We start from the raw sequence: 17,469 nt of genomic DNA on the forward strand, positions 1-17,469 counted from the left end.
AGTATTGAGCAACAACGACAAGCCTTAGAACTTCGAGAGCTAGAGCTTCGATTAAAGGATAAAGAGGAAGAAATACATGAAAAGCAGCTTCAAAACCAGGCAAAACAGCTTCAAAATGAGGAGAAGGAATTAGAGCTTATGGAACGTCGAGCAAAGATACATCAGATAAATAATGAAAAATAGAAAATAACTGCTTAGAAAGTGGTTTAAAAGCAGCTGAATGCCTTAAATTATTAAAGTTAAGCACGCGTAATCCTCAGGTGCCGGGTAATTAATACTTAGTACAATTAGCGTCGGAAGCCGTAATATTAGTCAGGTGATCGGCTAGCGCGGCGTCTCACCCCTAGAACGGTGCCACCTGACCTGTAACCTGCTTCCGCGGAAGCAAAAACAACAACTTATCAAGAGATCATTGAATAACCATGACAGGAGGAACGAAGGACCGAACGGTCATATCAGGCGATTTGAGGGCTAAGCCAAGTTGGGGCTAGTGTCATACTGACTGATATGATACAACAAAGCAGCCACTTTGATGGAACATATCAGGCGATATGATGGATTTGACCGGGAACATATCTAGTGATTTGACAGGATATGACGGCTACGAATATATAAGGACGCTCATTATCTGTATATAGTGTTCTTCGTGTCTTATTTCCAGAGCAACCAACATAGCCAGATTGTCAACCCAAAGCTATATTGCATTTCCAAAACCCACTCTTGTCTTCTTCTTGATCTCAGAATACCTTGAGGCCCTCTCGAGGACCTTAGGAAGACCTTCCGGCTTTATCTGACACCCTCTATTTTTAAAAGTAATTTTCTAGGACATGCTACAACTTTACAAAGTAAACTTATAGAAATAAATAATATCATTGGTTCCTCTAAGCCTCCTAGTTAGAAGTAACATAAGTTTATAGATAACTAACTAATGGTTAACTAAGCCTCCTATCAGAAGCTAGGGCCGGTTTAGCAAACGCAGGGTTCGTGTGACATTGAGCCAAGCCCAAAACAACCAGACATCAAAGCATGATTTCGCGACAGCCAGGATGGCTAAAAATCTCAAAATTGTTGCATGGAGCTCGCCAGATTTTTCTCTACCATGCTATGTAAAATAATTCAGTTTTGAACCATAAAGTGTCGTTCGGAGTGTTTCCCGGGTTTCCCATGTTTTTCTGCTTGATTTCCTGGAAAGACGGGAGCATTTCAGCGTGTCTCGAGAGCAATCAACACACTCTAATCAAAACTACAGCTGTCGCGTCAACATTAACACCACGCCTACTAAGTTCATGCCGTTTTCGTGTGTATCTTTATTCTTTATAATATTCCAGTACCTGATACCGGGCAGTCTTACTGATATTGAATATTTGCTTGAATTTGATCAAGAAAAAGGAGCACATATAAACCAATTACATTAGCTATATTTCTAAAGTTAAATAATAAATGATTAGTAAGTAATGCATAATCAAGCCCCGCCTTCCCAATACAGCCTAGTGCAACTCCCCAGCACCAGAACTCCTGGCAGAAAACACCAGCTCTTGTCATCCGCTCAGGCTATCTCCGTTTCTCCATGATCCCCAGACTCAGCGTTCAATTGGCCAGTTTCCTTTTCTTGCTTCCACGGCCTAATTTTGATATCATTTATTACGAGTCTCTGCCACATAATGTTTACTATTGACCTCACTCAAGATTCAGATTCCGAAGGCCAATCCCGAGTAAGTGAAGTAACTGTTATTATGCAACATTCGTGTGTTATATGTTTCTACTATCCAGTCCCTTACGAAAACAATATTAATGCCAATTTCATACACTTCTCATCTTTTTCAATGCTAAGTCTTCGCAGTTCACAAATCCATCTTTCCAGACTCTTGCGCACAGGACACTGTCGTCCACAAGCGCTAGTGTCCCCCTCAAAAGAAAGTCAGATGTAGACTCCGAGTCCATCTCGGCGTCTTCTTTCAGATCTGCATCTGCAGTACAGACACCAGTCTCACTCTCAAATGGCACTGCTCACAGTCAAGGGCTTGCCAATGATGATTACCAAGATCTTTTTCGGTCATTCAAGGAGAGACCACTAAAACGGTTCTATTCAGGTCCTGGCCCAGTCTCATACCCCTACGCCCCTAGTCCGGTCCCTGAAGCCCCGGAAATCAAAGTGATCATACCGTCTCCTTCGGCACAGCTGAGGAAGGAAATCGACTCTGCCGAGTTGATCACAGATGCTGAGCTCACTGGGCTGTCTGAGAAATATTACCCTACAGATGCACATGAAAGACGTGCGACGAAGGGGGCTTACCCGGCTGCCAGAAAGACCAACCGCACGGTAGTGCCATTTAGCATTGGAAAGCCTGGGCCTTTCTTGACAGAGACAGACAGACGCCCTGTGCTGGAAGTCCTCACCAGAAGCCTGAAGAGCAAACTAGCCTCGATTGCGGGACCTGCTGTAACGGTGGCCCGGGCAGATGAGCAACTTCTAGCGGAGAACACCTCAAGTTTCCAGTTCATCAATGAGTACAAGCTTCGAGATGGGGTGAGCCCTATCACGCAGGAGTTTAGCGCGGGATGCAACTGCAGGGTTATCTGCGACCCGGCCCGCTGCACATGTCTCACGCAAGAAGAGGACTCGAATGAACGGATTGTCCCCTACAGACGCGCCGCTGATGATAGCCGGTTTATGGTGCTTTCGCCTGAATTCATGACCAGAACGTCCATGATATACGAGTGTAATGAGCTCTGCGGGTGCGAAGAGAAGTGTTGGAACCGCGTCATTAAACACGGCCGGACCATTCGCCTGGAGATATTCCATACTGGCGCTCGTGGCTTCGGTATGCATCCATGCCTGCCTCCCCCTGCACCCTCGGGATCCTGCATCGTTTCACTCCTCAGAAGAAGAAAAGAACAAAACAAATACTAACCAAACCACAGGCCTCCGCTCCCCGGACTTCCTCCGCGCAGGCCAATTCATAGACCTCTATCTCGGCGAAGTCATAACAACCGAAAAAGCCAGCCAGCGCGAGAAAATCGCCGCGGCCCGCAACGCCCCATCTTACCTCTTCAACCTCGACTTCCTCGTCGACAACGAGGAAAGTTACGTCGTAGACGGTGCCAACTACGGCGCCGCAACCCGTTTCATCAATCACTCGTGCAACCCCAATTGCCGCATGTTCGCGGTTTCACGCACGCATGGCGACGAGTATCTCTATGATCTGGCGTTCTTTGCCCTCAGGGAGATCCAGCCAGGTACGGAGCTGACATTCGATTATAACCCGCACATGGAGCGCGTGGAGAAGCTGGACCCTGATGCGGTACCTTGTCTTTGTGGCGAGCCGAATTGTCGCGGGCAGTTGTGGGCTAATGAGAGGAAGAAGACGACAAGGTGACGGTCTTACATACATCTTCGCGGTTCTCTCTTCCCATTCGGTCATCTTCCATCTTATCTACGTCTCGTTCGTAACTTCTTGGGTCACAACATGGTGATTCTCCGGGCTTAGCGTTTCCCTTCCTAAGGCGGTTGTTTGCACATCAAATTTTGCATTGCGTTGCATGTTGGGCGGCTTTGGTTCTATTTCACTGCGCGGTGTTCATGTCTATTGGGTCCTATTCTACTGACTTCCTTGCATTGGGGCAAGCCTTTGTTTACTCCCTCACGCCTTCCAAGCGTTTTCTGTCTTCCTTTTAGTCGGTCCATATTGCAGGTCACTATCAGACCAGGCTAAGTCAGGCGTTCTGCACCTCCACGAATACCCTCCCACTGTTTTTATTTCTTCTTTTCTTCATACATCTCCTTCTATCTTCCCCTGGACTGTCTTTCTTTCATCCACATTCAGCGGAGCAAAGCGATACACTCGTTCTTCTCGGTTCCTCTACTCTGTATACTGCTGTTCTTATTCGCTGCGTTATTTCATGCTTCAGCGTAAAAGTGACGAAGACCAAGAACATTTGGGCCAATTCATGTACCATAAGCACCAAACAACTTCTTTCCAGTTCTTATATGTAAGTAGGTTATCGACGACAGGATCAATGCAATGGTTCATACCTACAGGGCTACTACATAAACACCTATTAAGTATCGACACTATTAGGTAGTATCTCTAAGCAAGATGCCAGGTCTAACGTCCCTTCAGTTTCCAATGAGCAGGAAAAAGCCTGGTTCTACCACTACACACTACTCAATGTATGCATGGCTTTCATAGAAATCCTGACTTTATCTAACTGCAACCAACGTCTCGATTGATTGGACTTGCACTGTTGTCTTTTCTTTTAGAGTGAAAATTGTCTAAGGATGTCGAATGAGATGCTCTGTTACCGGCCGAGAGGCCCCTTCAGGATAGATACAGACATTCTCCCTTGACTGAGCAGCTACGAGGAAAGCTTTCGGCGTCAATAGAATTAATCTTGAGACCATACGACATGCTGGATTTAGAATTTGCGTTCCTATTTGAAGAATCTGAAAGAAATCAATTCATCTTCTTGCCTGCCAAATTACTCCCGAAATCCCAAAGTAAACCTTAAGAGTAGAAATATAATCGCCGAAATATAATCGCGGTAACCCCCAGACCCGAACCCTAGAGATAGATACCCGAAACAAGGAAAATAAAAAAAAAGGCTTGAAAGATTGAAGCACAAAAAAACATGGCTCCAAAACCAGGAAACCGGAAGGATGAGAAGAGAAGAGAAGCTTTATGAACGCAAATAACAAGTCAGAATCCATCTTATCCCCTCCCTTCCATAACCTCGAATATCCCACCCATGACGAACTTCGGCTGCGCGGGCCGCAGGCCAGACCCATCACCTAACGCCTCATCCCGGGCCCGCTCCCGAGTCTGCCCACCGTCCCCAATATTAATCCCATGACCATTCGCAATTTCAAGCGGAAGCCGGTGATGCGTGATGGTCTGGTGTGACTGTTCTATGCGATTATCGATCGCATTGCCGACAGGATCTAAATCCACCGGGCGCGGTTCTAGGAGATCCAAGCCCTGCCTCTCGATGGCGTCAACGGTGGCCCTTGAGCGCTCTTGTCGAAGAAGTGTATCGATAGTAGAGGGGCGGCGGCGGAGAATTATACCACCACCCGTTCCTGCGCCTGGCGCCGGGCTTGAAGTATGGCTTTGGCAATAACCCTGGCCGTGACTGGGACTGAGACTCGAGAGGGGCTGAAGTTTGTCGGATATCGGGCGGATGTGCTGGAAGAGAGTTGGTGACAAATATGGTGACGTCGGCGAAGAGGGGAGTGTTGGGCTCGAGCTCGTGATCGTGGACGTTGAGCTTAGCGGACTGGCGGGGGAATAGTAGTCGCTTGTGTTGTAGCCGTAGGGATGGTTGTCTTTGTCGCTGTTCGTGTTCTCACCGGAGCGGGGTTGGAATGAAGTGTAGATGAGCGAAAGAGTCGGTGTGGAGGGTTGGTTTGGGCGCATTTTTTGAGATTCTTTATCTGCGTTGGTAGATAGCTGGGCGATTTGCAAGGGCGGTCGAGAGTAGATAGATAGATCACAATATATTTTGGAGTCTGTCGTCGCCGTCAAGAGCGAAAGCTGGTGCCCCGCATAGATAGTTTGAAGTGCCCGGGGACGGGGTAATGGTAAGCGGAAACTGGAAACCAGAAAAAGACGGAGTAGTGTTGAAAGTCAGAATGGAGTCGAAGATCGAGGATCGCCAGTGTCAGTGTCATGCAGGAGAAGTAAGATGACGGGACCAAAGCCGGAGTATAAGGCGACGACTGGTGGTTAGACACGGGTTGCTTGAAACAAGGAACCGTGTCGTGTCAGATTGTCCAGGATCACCGACCCCGACGATTCGCGGACGGGCCAGGTGTAGCAGATTAAGATTAAGAAGGCTGCCAGTCGCTTTGACAGCTGGAGAGAGAGGACTGGGTTTTTAAGATCGCCCTGTTGACGACAGGGTTTGAAGGGCACGCATTAGGTATCCATGACAGCAAGGCACGCCCGGTCTAGTAGAAAGTAGCTCGGCGCCAGGGCGAAGGAGAGCTCGATAAGAAGGGATCCCATGGGGGCGGCCAGCAAGATGATTGTTTGAAGAATGTGGAGAGGCGAAGAGTTATGAAAACAGCGATAGATTCGAGCAATTGAAGAGGATGGAGTTGGCGAGTTGGGAAAGTTGAAAGAGACGAAGACGGGGGTGAGTCAGGCTACTGCCGCATTCGGCCACCACTATAAGCCCTCCTTCGCCCCGATCTTAAGCAAGGGACAGTCAATAGAACAGTAAAGAATTGTACTTGTCTATTTAGCACTGTTCAGTACTCCAGCACGCCTTGCTATGCATCCAGGCAAATATCCACAAAGAAATTCAGGTCAAAAATAAAAGAGAAGCATAAGCATCGACATCAAAATAAACACATCTAGAAAACATGTACTCTGTAAGTCTTCGGTCCTGGGCTGCATGATCCCGGCCCGCGTAGTCTAGTTTACAAATATAAAAGCCGTATAAAGATACTGTATATGGTATCACTCGACAATTCCTTGAGATCGTGGTATCATCGCTCGTTTCATCTCACTCCATTCTCACTCCATTCAGATGAAGTGCCGTGGCGCCTCACGTCTCGTCCCTTGATCGCCGTCGCGTCGTGAAACTGCGTCGGATACTCTCACCCCAGGCTGAGTCGCCAAGCGACTGCATCACATCCTGGACGGTCATCGCGCTGTTGTGCCGCGAATGTTCGGACGTCGCTGAAGTTCCCCCAGATGGTTCTACCGGGGGATCGTATGAACTGACTGTGTGCGCTCGTTCCCGCTGAGGGGACAGGGAGATGCTTATATTCGACCATTCCGAGGGGGAGCTGGCTTCGGAATTTAATCGGCCTGCAACGTTTGTGTTGATTCGAGGGAGTCCCGAGGGGCCGGCTTCTCCTTCCCGGCTCGGTGATGTCGGGGATAGCATGGAGCCTTCCGTCGCGGCTTCGTGCACGGGTGTCCGGACCACATCTTGAGACTCTCGATTTTCCTGCGGTTCGTCGTCCACGTAAATTTCGGGGACGTTGAATTGCGGCACGAAGGTCATGCGAGCGGATCGCTTGTGGTCGATTCTCCTTCGGAATTCGCGAGCGGCTGTGAGTGTTTTGAAGAACCCAATAACGGTGTTGCGGCGGACTGCCTCCTCTACGCGCTGCAGTTTTGCGCGACGCCGCAGGAACTCCTCGAGTCGCAGACTCTTGCTGTCTGTGATCACATTGTAATGTGCGAGGATCATTAAGAGAGTATGGAAGGAGATGCCGTGCACTGGGTCCGCGGACACCAGTACTTCTTCGTAGAGTTCGTTGAGCCTCTGTCGCCGTTCTCTGACAGTGTTGACTGGGATTGTGCGGACAATCTTGGCCAATTTGTCAAGGTCCACTCCCTCGAAGACTCTTCGGTGCGCTAGAAGCGAGTCGCGCTTGTCAACTCTACATTCATCAAGAATGCGCGGAACCATAAAGTCATTCTGGTAGATGCGCACTTCGAATTTGCCCGTAAGTTCCTGTTATCATTAGCATTGCTTTCCTTGAGCAAGAACAGATACATACCCTCAGTAACCGAGGAAACTGGTCCTTAGTGATATAGCCCGTGCCCTCAGGGTCAAATTCAGCCCAAGCCTGCTTGAAGCGGCGAAGTTCTTCGCGGCTAATCACGTAAAGGCCACTGCTCCGTTGATAGACGTAGGAGAAACTCTCGAAGATCAGCGAGACGAACAAGGAAACAAAGATATACATGCTAATAATGTTCCAGGAAATAAACAGCGCTCGGGCCCAGCCCGGACTTCCGCAGTCGTTTCCAAAGAAGCCATCGTCGTTGTCGCTACAGTAGGGCGGCACCATCGTGGCGAAATCTTCCATGAGCTCATTCCAGCCCTCACCACAGCTCAGCCGGAAAAGCAGGATCAGAGCCCTGGGGATGTCCCTGAAGTTGATGTTTCCATTTTCGTTGGCCCCGAACTTTGTGAGGCCGAAGGCTTGGTTCATCGCGATCGCGTAGACAAGGAACAACACAAACCAGGTCGCTAGCAGGTTTCCAATGGAAGTCAGACTGGCCGCCGCCGTTTTGAACAGTTGATCCAACTGGTTATTGCGCGGAATGAGAAGTAACGTGATCGCAACAAGGAATAGCTTGTTCAACACCACAATTGTCTGCTGGGTGGGATAAATAAAGTTCAATATCGACATGATCAGGGTTGCTGGAACGACGAGCAAGGCGTAAAGATCCCAAGAGCTTCTACTGAAGCGGTGCCAGCCCAGTCCAGCCATCCGGAGGAAAACATTCGCTAGATAGACAAAGCTGAACGCGAAAAATAGGCCGTCTCGAGCCTTGTCCCAACGATCATCATCGGGGTAGAATTCGATTATCAGCAGGAGGAGGTGAAGCACAAGAATTGAGGTAACGCATTTTGCCCAGCGGCCGTGCTTTTTGTAGGCGGTTCGGTAAGCCCACTGTTTCCAGCTCGTGGTCTTTTCGCTTGATCTCCGCTTGGACGGCGAGACTTGTCGGAGCAGTTTCCGCAGTTCAAGCCAGGAACGCTGCTCAGCGGTCAAGAAGGCAACACCAGTTTGCTCTGTGTAGTTGCGCATGAACACAGACACAAACAGTGTCAGGACGAAGACAGCACCGAGCAAGTTGAACACTATGAAAAATAGCCCATTCTCCGGTGCTATATAGGACTCTGGCTGCTGTCCTATTCCTGTGATACTCATCGCTTGGGATTGTACGTCTGTCCAACCTTCTTGGGATACAATTTGGAAGAGAATAAACAGGGAGTCTCCGAAGTTGTCAAAATCATAGAAGGGATTTGATGCGACTCGGGGAGCAAGGACGTCCCATTGGGCTGGTGAGCTCAGGAACTCGCCAACGCAAGCATTTAGACTTCCCTCTATGCCATCGTCATTGCATGAAACCATTTGTCCGTGGAACAAATTGACTCCATAAATGGCGAACGGTATCAGGAAACTCATAGAGACCAACGCAGCCTGTAGACAAATCAGTACAGAGTGATGAGAGAAAGAAATACGGTGGACATACAGCGATGACTTTCCACCCTCCAACGATAATGACAGAATGGAATGTATTCTTGGCACTATCACTGAAGTTGAGCAGTCTGAGCGCCCTCAGAGCCTTAAACGCCCCGATGGCCCTCGAGGCGCCACGTTCCGATGTTAGGGCACTCAGCACGTTGACCCAAAGAGTGATCAAGACAACGCCGTCAATGAAACCCCATGAACTGCGGAAGTAGGCATTCGGTGTCCAGAAGAAGCCATCGGCTATCACCTTGATGAGTGCTTCGACAGAGAACAAAATGGAAAACCCCAGGTCAGTGTACGTGAACCAGTCTCTGTCAGTCTGGAAATTCGAGCTCTGGTAGATGGGAGTTGTGATGCAGGCGAGGATAACCATCGCCACGATAGCGGCATAAACGAAGGCGGAGAAGGTATACCAAAGAGGTTTGTAAGGATCAACACCTTCCACGCGCTGAACTCCACGTCCAGGACCCACAATGCGTTGACAGAATCTTCGAACCGGATCATCCGGTTTGAATAAGTATAAGGACGTGTTGTATTTTGGATGGCGTATAAGGTACTCTCGCTGTTCTCGTTTCCTTTGCTCCGCTGCCGTGACTACCTCTCGAGCCATCTCTTGAGGATTCAGGTCTTCGTAAGGCCGCGAGATCTTCAACTTCGAGTAAAAGGGGTTAGGTTCTCGTCGCATGACCGATGTTGTAACTGCTGTCCAGGCGCGTGCGATAGCTCCAGGCTGTACGAGCCCTTCCCCGGTAGTTACACTTCTTTCTAGTCCGGGTTCTTCACGGGGCTGATTTTCTGATGGTATCTCCTCGTCGAGGAACTCGCGCACAACCGCATCCTTCAAGAGCATATCCAGCGCCGCCGGGCCGTGGTCTAGCGGGTCCTTGAAGCGACCCGAGCCGCGTCCCATTTTCAAGATTTTGGAGAGGGATATGTTGCCTTGAGATGCGCCACTGACCTGCTTTTGCTCCAGAAACGCCCGGACCTGATGAAGCCGCTTTTCATCCTCTGATACGTCAAAACTTTCTTGAATGACTGCAATGAACATATTCAGAATGATGAAGTTGGCCAAGATAAACCACAGGATCAAGAACGTCGCTGAGATCCAGGCAGTACCAAACGAATAGGTGTAGGAGGTAACGGTGTAAAGAGTGCCGGTCCAATTCTCGCTAGAAAGAACCTGATACATTCCAATGAATGAATTGTAGATATCGGAAAAGTTGATCTCAATTAGCTCACCGTCGTCATCTTCGTGAGGAATCTGACTGCGGAAGAGCTGCGTCGCGAAGATAGACGCTAGGAAAGTGATGAGGAACACAAAGAGGATCAAGTTCATCAAACCAACAGCGTTGCGGAAAACGAGAGTGATCAAATTTCTGGTCACGGAGAAGGCTAGAACGACGCGGTAGACCCGGAGAATCTGGAAAAGAGTAAGAACAGAATATGCCCGTCCCGAGTTTTTGATAGCGGGTATCTGAATGATGCTGGTAACGATCGCAAGTCCCAAATCGAACCAGTTGCGGCGGCTTTGGTGAAATTTGCGCCAATCTGTTATGAAACGCAGAACGATCTCGCCGAGAAATACAAATGTAACGATTGTCTCGACAACGTCAATAAGCTGTTCTCGATCCTCACCCATGGTGGAGCTTCTCAAGGCTTGGATGATGAGGTCCAGGACAATGACAGTAATCCAGAACCAGTATGTCATGTCGTATAAGCGCTTTAATGTACTGGTTTTGCGCGAGGACTCATCCTCCTCGTCGCTTGCCTCTATCTTCTGAGATGCAAAAGCACTCCGTTTGCTTTCTTCACGAATGACCTGGAAGGAGTGAGTAATGACAGCAACCAGCAAGTTGACCATCCATAGACTCAGAATGACAAAACCGCACGCAAAGAAGAGCGCAGCTACGAGATAATCACTGTCCGTTGTGTAATATAGAAGGTCTGTAAAGGTGTTCGAGCTCATTATGATGAAAACAAGCTCGAGTGAGTTGACGATGTTATCGAAGCTCTGCGTGTTATTGTAGGGGTTGTCTGCCTCGAGACATATGGATCCTTGGGGGCAAATAAACCCTTTAGGTTTGCCTGTAGTCGAAATATTGTCCTTTCTGATCCACGGTTGCTCATGACCAAATTCATCAAGCCAGCCACCGCAAAACTGTTCACTTTGGGTATAATTTTCCTGGCCGTACTCTGTTCCTATCCAAGTACATGTTCTGCCGAGGCTTGATTTGAAGCTTTGAATACCTACGATGGCAAACAAGAGCCAAAAGAACCCGACGAGAAATGCAACATGCACTAATAAGGGAGCGGCCTTCTTTAAGCTTCGAAGGATAACCTATTCTCCAGTCAGTAATCAGACGCTAGAAAAATGTGCTTGCGGCTGGGACGTACCGATGTTCCACTGGTCAATGCTAGAAGACGTAGAATCCGGAGACAACTAAGCATGCGGAAAACATAGAGCTGGTGTGTATACTCGGTGCCACCTATGGCGAGAACGAAGCTCACCCAATACGAGACCACAGCCACAAAGTCCAGACGATTGAAAGAGTGCCGGAGAAATGCACGATGCGCAAGCCTGATACGACGTTTTTGAAGAGGATCATCAGCAAGCTGCTGCTCCATCCGGCTCTCCATTTGGTTCAACCCGCCAGTGAATGTTCGCAAGATTGACGCTTGCTGATGCTCTGGCTGCGCCGATGATTTCCTTGTGGAGAATTGCCGTTGCGGCGTGATCAGGTTTCCTCCCTTTTCCACAAGCGCCGTCACAAGCCCCTTTGACCGGTCTATCGTACTGTATTCGACGGGATTGAAGAAGAGACCGGAGACTAATATTTTGGCAGTAAGTTCAACAGTGTAGATGACGAAAATCACGAGGTAAGGGAAATCCATTTTGCTCCCGCCCCAGCGTGTCGGACGAGGATGAGACCACTCTGATTGCGCCGATTCGATGGTCAGTAGAATAGTTTGGATGACAATGATGATCAAAATGAAGGGCTCCGTGAACGGGTGGACGAGAATATCACACAGCCATGTCCTAACTGCACTGTCCGGGCTGAGAAACCCCAGGGCTTTCCCTTTCAGAGGGTTGCTCAGTCCTTTCCATGCTCTACTATTTACCGCTTTCTCTCTGGGGTCCTGCTCGCTTAACGAAGCGGTTGACGGCGCATCATGAGCATAGCCTGGAAGCGAAGGAAGTGAGGGCGGCTCCTCCATGCGAGAGCACTTATGCGATTCTCTTGAGAGGGAGTGTTCTACCACCTCCGGCTCGTTACTCAAGTTAACGACACGCTGGGAGACAGACTTCATCATTGAACTCGCGCGGAGCAGCGCCGACCCAGACATCCCTGAAGGGGATAGCGAACGGCCTCCGTCCCTCGAGAAGCTCTCCCCGCGACGTCTGCCACTATATCCGCTTTCCATATTGTGCAAGTCGTCCCCCAATCGCGATCCCATCTGGCTGTCATCGAAACGAACGGAGGCTGGGTTCGATCGGTCTCGCGAGTCGCTGGCACTGGGAGCGATGGACGCACCGCTGATGGGTTGTACATGTCGGATGCTCGTCAATGGGGTGGTATCGGGGTATGTTTCGGACGGGGAGAGGTATTGCTCAGCTTCGTGAGTATCAACGCTATCGACGCGGACAAAATCCAGGTCTAACTCTGAATCAACTCGCGCGTGATGTCCTGATTGCGACGCGCTCGGTGGTGAAGACTGGAATCCAGGGTCAAATCCGGGATCGAATCCGAGACCGACCGACGACATCGCTGCCGCGAATGCCCCGGCATCTTCGACGGCGTATTGATTTGCGCCCTCGTTGGAGTGTGAATGCGCGGTACGGCCTCCATGATCAACAGGCGAATCCTCCGCTAATCGTTCATACGTTCGTCCTCTCTCGGTCAAAGAGCGCCCAGAAAATAACCGGCTTCCCACTCTGCCTGAATTTCGTCCTCGTTCGTGCGAGTCGGAGAGGTCTTGTAGAGGAATCGAGTGACTGGCGATATCATTCTCGTCGCTAGAGCCGCGATCATGGCTATTCGACGCCATGGTGGGCAAACTCGATTGGCTAGCCGAATGTAGACATCGCAAGCTGCGGCGATGGGCAGATTAAGATAGACTCAAGAGGCGATTCGACGTATCGAACGCAGTCGTAGAGGACGAGCAATGACACTGTCGCAGTTGGACGCCTGGTACGCTAAGGAACCTTGGAACGAAGAGCTGGGTATAGACAAGAAGGGCGGCAAGATAGCGAACGGACCACAAAATGGGAAAAGGCCAAAGAAGCAGAAGAAAAGAAGCTAACGCACCACGCAGGTGAGGTGTCTTCTCCGGATTCCAGCGATCGTCGAGTTTTGAGCCGAAGCGGCCAAAACGGGGCTTGTTGGCAAGGTGTTGCATCTGTATGGTCGATTGCTCTCCCTAACGGCGGGATCCCGCGCCGAGGCCAATTGTGCTGCCTGTATCTATTTTTAGGGCGGTGGACTGCAACAACGGGGCCCTGATAGAGGAACTTGTGAATATAATATCGGAATGAGCCACAGTCGGTATGAACTCCGTAGACTAGATGCACAGAAGTAACTGCAATATTCGTATTCCGTAATGGCTTTCCGAATATCAAGCTTCTGTGGCTCTAGGTCAGATTGTTGATCTAAACACTATTTAGTCACGTGATCCTTGTCAGGCCTCTGTATCTATATCAAGAAGTTCCTTCGTCTAAGGGACTCTCCAAAGTGTATTCCAGCGGAACCATGGTATAGTATGCAATCGAACATCCTCGCGACTGTGTTCTGGCGGACCTCTTTAAAAGTCACCATGGAATGCTTGATGTAACAAACATGAAGAGCGGATCAGCTAAGATTGGTGGCTTGAACATCCACAAAACAGAACAACAACTATAGCGGAAGATGAAGTCTGCAAAGACAAATAGAAAAACGATCTTATTTCTATGAATTAATCGGTCTCCATGCGGCTTCCTTGACTTGAATCCTTTACATGATCCCGAACGCCCTGAACGAACGCCTTCATTGCATCACCACCCCCAAGCGGAACGCCTCCCCGACGCATGAAACCCCCGTTTTCGACTGGAATCCTCAGAGCTTCGCTAATGGTTGGTAAGCCTCCATCCCTGATGGCCACGGTCAAGCTTGCAAGACTCTGGGTAAATTGAGGCGAGTGTAGAACTTTCCTGAGGATGTTCTTTTTCTGCGATAGGTTGAGAGCACTCAAGACATCTTCGGAGCGGCTTTGAGTAGCCGATTGGTTTTCTATCTGCAGTGCTAGGACGAGTAACTCTTGGGGTAAGTACTTCAAGAGGTTGTCGACGCCCTCAGTATCCAGGTCCTCCAGGTAAGGCAGCGTAGTCGACGGAGACAGTAAATCTTGCAGTGTAGTGAATGGTTGCTCGGCTCCCTGAGACTGGTTGCCTCCCAACGACTTCAGAAAGTCTTGCACGACAGCCGATGGATTGGAGGAGTCATGCTGAGCGCTGTTTCCAAGAATGGCCAGTTAGTTTACGTTCTTTGAGTGAAATTGCACGGCAAAGATTCATATTGTAAAGGGTAGGTCTACCCCAACGGCAAGGAGCTCGAACGGAGGACATGATACCCGTAATCAAAAAATGTCGAGATATGTACCTAACTTACGCTCTTCCGCCGTCTGCGCCGCCCTCCCTGGATCCTTGTCCCTCCTCTCTCACATCCCCACCAGTTGCATCTGGTCCTGCACCACCGCCGCTACCTCTGTGGGGGTGGTTTGGGTCATGGTCCACGCCCTCGACATCCTCCATTGTCTCGTCATCATCACCGTTGGATGGACCCTTGGGAAGGTTGGCAATCTCCGTCTCTACATCAACATCCTCGCCTTGAAGTAGGCTGTTGACAATCACACCCAGCCTAAGATCCCGCGGGCTCCAGTAACTCGGGTCAGCATCGTCGGATTGAGATTTAGATTGAAGCCAGAAGAGGTAGCGCTGGGAGCTGGAAGAAAACTTGAGGACATAAATTCGGCCGTTCGTAGGCTTTCCGTCTGGACGGTAGGGAGCGAATGTTCCGTCGGAAGGAACCATCACCAAGTCCAACTCAGGTTCTGTGTGGGGAGCGCTCCGTGGGCGCCAGCAGAAATGAATCAGGTCATCTTCGGAGTAGAGGTAGATGTACCCTGGGGTCTGCTGAGGTTTGACTTGAGACGACTGAGCCTGGTAGTTTATAACTCATAATTAGTATCCAAGCTCCGGGAGGCTATTCTGCTTCACATAGACAACACTCACATCGAGGTCACAGATACCCGCCTTGAACGTGATGATCGGCGTCATCGACATGTTGACGGAGAAAATGGGCAGTTAATTATGGTGTTCGAGCGTTCGTTCCCGTATTTCGATTTGTTAAGCAGGCGATGAGCGCTCCAGGGTCGTGAAGGTTGTGACTGTTGAAGAAGCTTGTTTAAGATACGTCAGCTCGGAAGCTCCAGGTCTCGAGTGTTTTGACTCGGGGAAGCTAGAATGCGGCTTGCGGTTATGGCTGCCGTTGGCACCCGTTTCTAGGCCTCAGGCATGAACAAAGAAGTGGCGACTTATTGCGGTCCCGTGACCGCCGTATCAGTAGGACCCCAATCGGCACTAGCGCCTTTCGGCTAACTGATAGGGCTTGCGTTCCCACAAACCTCACCACTCCGCCTTTGGACAGTGAGTTGCCCGTCACACACCGATTCCAACAACCACCGCCGTCGACAACCACCCCCCCCCTTTTCTTTTCAGGTCTTCTTCGTCATCAACAGTCAGAATGTCGGACGTTGGCACGACGAAGCAGTTCGGAAAGGCCCAGAGGCTTGTGCCGTCCCAGAAGGCCCAGAAATGGTACCCTGTGGATGACGAGTCGCAGCCCAAGAAGGTCAGTACACGCCGTGCAAGACGAATGCAATTGTCGGAAAGAACGGAGGATGCGGTTTCATATGGACGAATGCGATGGTTGCGCCGGGTTGATTGAATTGTGCGACAAGTGCTTGGGACCGGGATATATCGACCGAACATGAAATTCGTATTGAAACCGCATTCTCCGGACTATCGTGACAGTTTGGCATGCAGCGCTATGGGATCAGGGTTCTGACATGGATTTTTTGCTTCGATTACAGGTCCGCAAGGCTATCCGTCCCACCAAGCTTAGGGAGAGCCTCCAGCCCGGCACCATCCTCATCCTCCTTGCCGGTCGCTTCCGTGGCAAGCGCGTCATCCTCCTCAAGCACCTCGACCAGGGTGTCCTCCTCGTTACCGGTCCCTTCAAGATCAACGGTGTTCCCCTTCGCCGGGTGAACGCTCGCTACGTCATTGCCACCAGCAAGCGTGTCGACATTAGCGGCGTCGACAGCCAGACCATTGAGAAGGTCTCCGCTCCCGGCTACTTCACCAAGGAGAAGAAGAACGAGAAGAAGACCGAGGAGGCTTTCTTCAAGCAGGGAGAGAAGCCCGAGGTACGTTTTTTTTCCCGCGGTCCCGGCTGTCGAATGGGCATATGCAGCAGTATTGCGAGGCGAATGTCCGATACTGAAAGCCAGAAACTAACGTTTCAACCACGCACAGAAGAAGAAGGTTGCCAGCGCCCGTGCCAGCGACCAGAAGGCCGTCGACCAGTCCATCCTGGCCAGCGTCAAGAAGGAGAACTTCCTCGGCAGCTACCTCGCCACCTCTTTCAGCCTCCGAAACGGCGACAAGCCCCACGAAATGAAGTGGTAGACGTGTCGACGCGGCGGCCGCGGGTTCGGTAGTTCTTGTGGAGGACTTATGTGAGGGCGCGGCGAGATGCAAATTGGCGCATCCCCGCAGACGTGGGATGTGCAATATTCGCAGCGCTTGGAGGGCAGCTGTTCATGTGGAATATGTAACTCGATTTCGGAGGGACCGTTCGTATTCGGAATCCTGACATGTCGGGTTGTGTGTATACTGTCTGGGACAAGTTCCTTCCGGCGTGGCTGGTTTGCATACATGTCTAATGAGCCGTGTGAGCAGAAAAGAAAAGAAAAAAATTCATGATCACCTTTTCCAGCTGTTACGTGTCTTCTAAAAAGAGGGCTGGGAGTTATATTACGTTTAGTATGATACTCTTTTTCTCAATCTCCAGGTCAAGTTCCAGGTTCAAAGGTATCCTAAATCGCGGTTCGTCTCTTTTCACGTCATAGGTGCATCTCGACTCGACCTCCATGCGACACAAATACTCCACTGCCCAGTGCGACAACCAAAACCATACTGCGCCAAAGCCTAGGTCTCTATCTACCTTCATTACTATAAAGACGTTTTCCGATTCTGAATTTATTCAAAGCACGCGAGACGCTGACCGGTCCCTGGATTTATTATCGAAACCCAAAAAGCAACACAACGCCAGCATAATCAATAAAAAGAACCCTCAACAGCAAACTGCAATCATCCCAATTATTACCAGACAACGCAAATCAAACTTCCCACCTTGTTCCATTTTGGATTC

The 17,469-nt window shown here is 49.9% G+C and overlaps 5 protein-coding genes across 5 annotated transcripts; 2 read left to right on the top strand and 3 right to left on the bottom strand.

Annotated features, from left to right (window-relative positions):
* The first annotated feature begins 1,601 nt into the window (after positions 1 to 1,601).
* On the top strand, positions 1,602 to 3,594 carry clrD (histone-lysine N-methyltransferase Clr4). The gene is made up of 3 exons (XM_073755418.1): positions 1,602 to 1,712; positions 1,841 to 2,822; positions 2,923 to 3,594. The coding sequence occupies exons 1-3, from the start codon at positions 1,662 to 1,664 to the stop codon at positions 3,375 to 3,377; spliced, it is 1,488 nt and encodes a 495-aa protein (XP_073611234.1). The 5' UTR covers positions 1,602 to 1,661; the 3' UTR covers positions 3,378 to 3,594.
* A 1,015-nt stretch (positions 3,595 to 4,609) lies between these two features.
* BDV17DRAFT_210507 (uncharacterized protein) lies at positions 4,610 to 6,007 on the bottom strand. The gene has a single exon (XM_073755419.1). The coding sequence runs from the start codon at positions 5,412 to 5,414 to the stop codon at positions 4,710 to 4,712; it is 705 nt and encodes a 234-aa protein (XP_073611235.1). The 5' UTR covers positions 5,415 to 6,007; the 3' UTR covers positions 4,610 to 4,709.
* On the bottom strand, positions 6,008 to 13,048 carry cch1 (calcium channel protein CCH1; the record flags this gene model as incomplete). Its single annotated transcript, XM_073764166.1, has 4 exons — positions 6,008 to 7,470; positions 7,517 to 8,950; positions 9,003 to 11,339; positions 11,396 to 13,048. The coding sequence occupies 4 exons, from the start codon at positions 13,046 to 13,048 to the stop codon at positions 6,550 to 6,552; spliced, it is 6,345 nt and encodes a 2,114-aa protein (XP_073611236.1). The 3' UTR covers positions 6,008 to 6,549.
* An 865-nt stretch (positions 13,049 to 13,913) lies between these two features.
* On the bottom strand, positions 13,914 to 15,471 carry BDV17DRAFT_274478 (uncharacterized protein). The gene is made up of 3 exons (XM_073759132.1): positions 15,267 to 15,471; positions 14,644 to 15,194; positions 13,914 to 14,486 (listed from the first exon to the last, which is right to left on the bottom strand). The coding sequence occupies exons 1-3, from the start codon at positions 15,315 to 15,317 to the stop codon at positions 13,952 to 13,954; spliced, it is 1,137 nt and encodes a 378-aa protein (XP_073611237.1). The 5' UTR covers positions 15,318 to 15,471; the 3' UTR covers positions 13,914 to 13,951.
* Positions 15,472 to 15,640: 169 nt separating this feature from the next.
* BDV17DRAFT_274482 (60S ribosomal protein eL6) lies at positions 15,641 to 17,414 on the top strand. Its single transcript, XM_073759133.1, has 3 exons — positions 15,641 to 15,885; positions 16,127 to 16,462; positions 16,572 to 17,414. Exons 1-3 carry the CDS (start codon positions 15,778 to 15,780, stop codon positions 16,722 to 16,724), a joined length of 597 nt encoding a protein of 198 aa, XP_073611238.1. The 5' UTR covers positions 15,641 to 15,777; the 3' UTR covers positions 16,725 to 17,414.
* Positions 17,415 to 17,469: the final 55 nt, after the last annotated feature.

This window comes from Aspergillus undulatus (assembly GCF_047715775.1).
Source record: "Aspergillus undulatus strain CBS 261.88 unplaced genomic scaffold BDV17scaffold_68, whole genome shotgun sequence".
NCBI lineage: Eukaryota > Fungi > Ascomycota > Eurotiomycetes > Eurotiales > Aspergillaceae > Aspergillus > Aspergillus undulatus.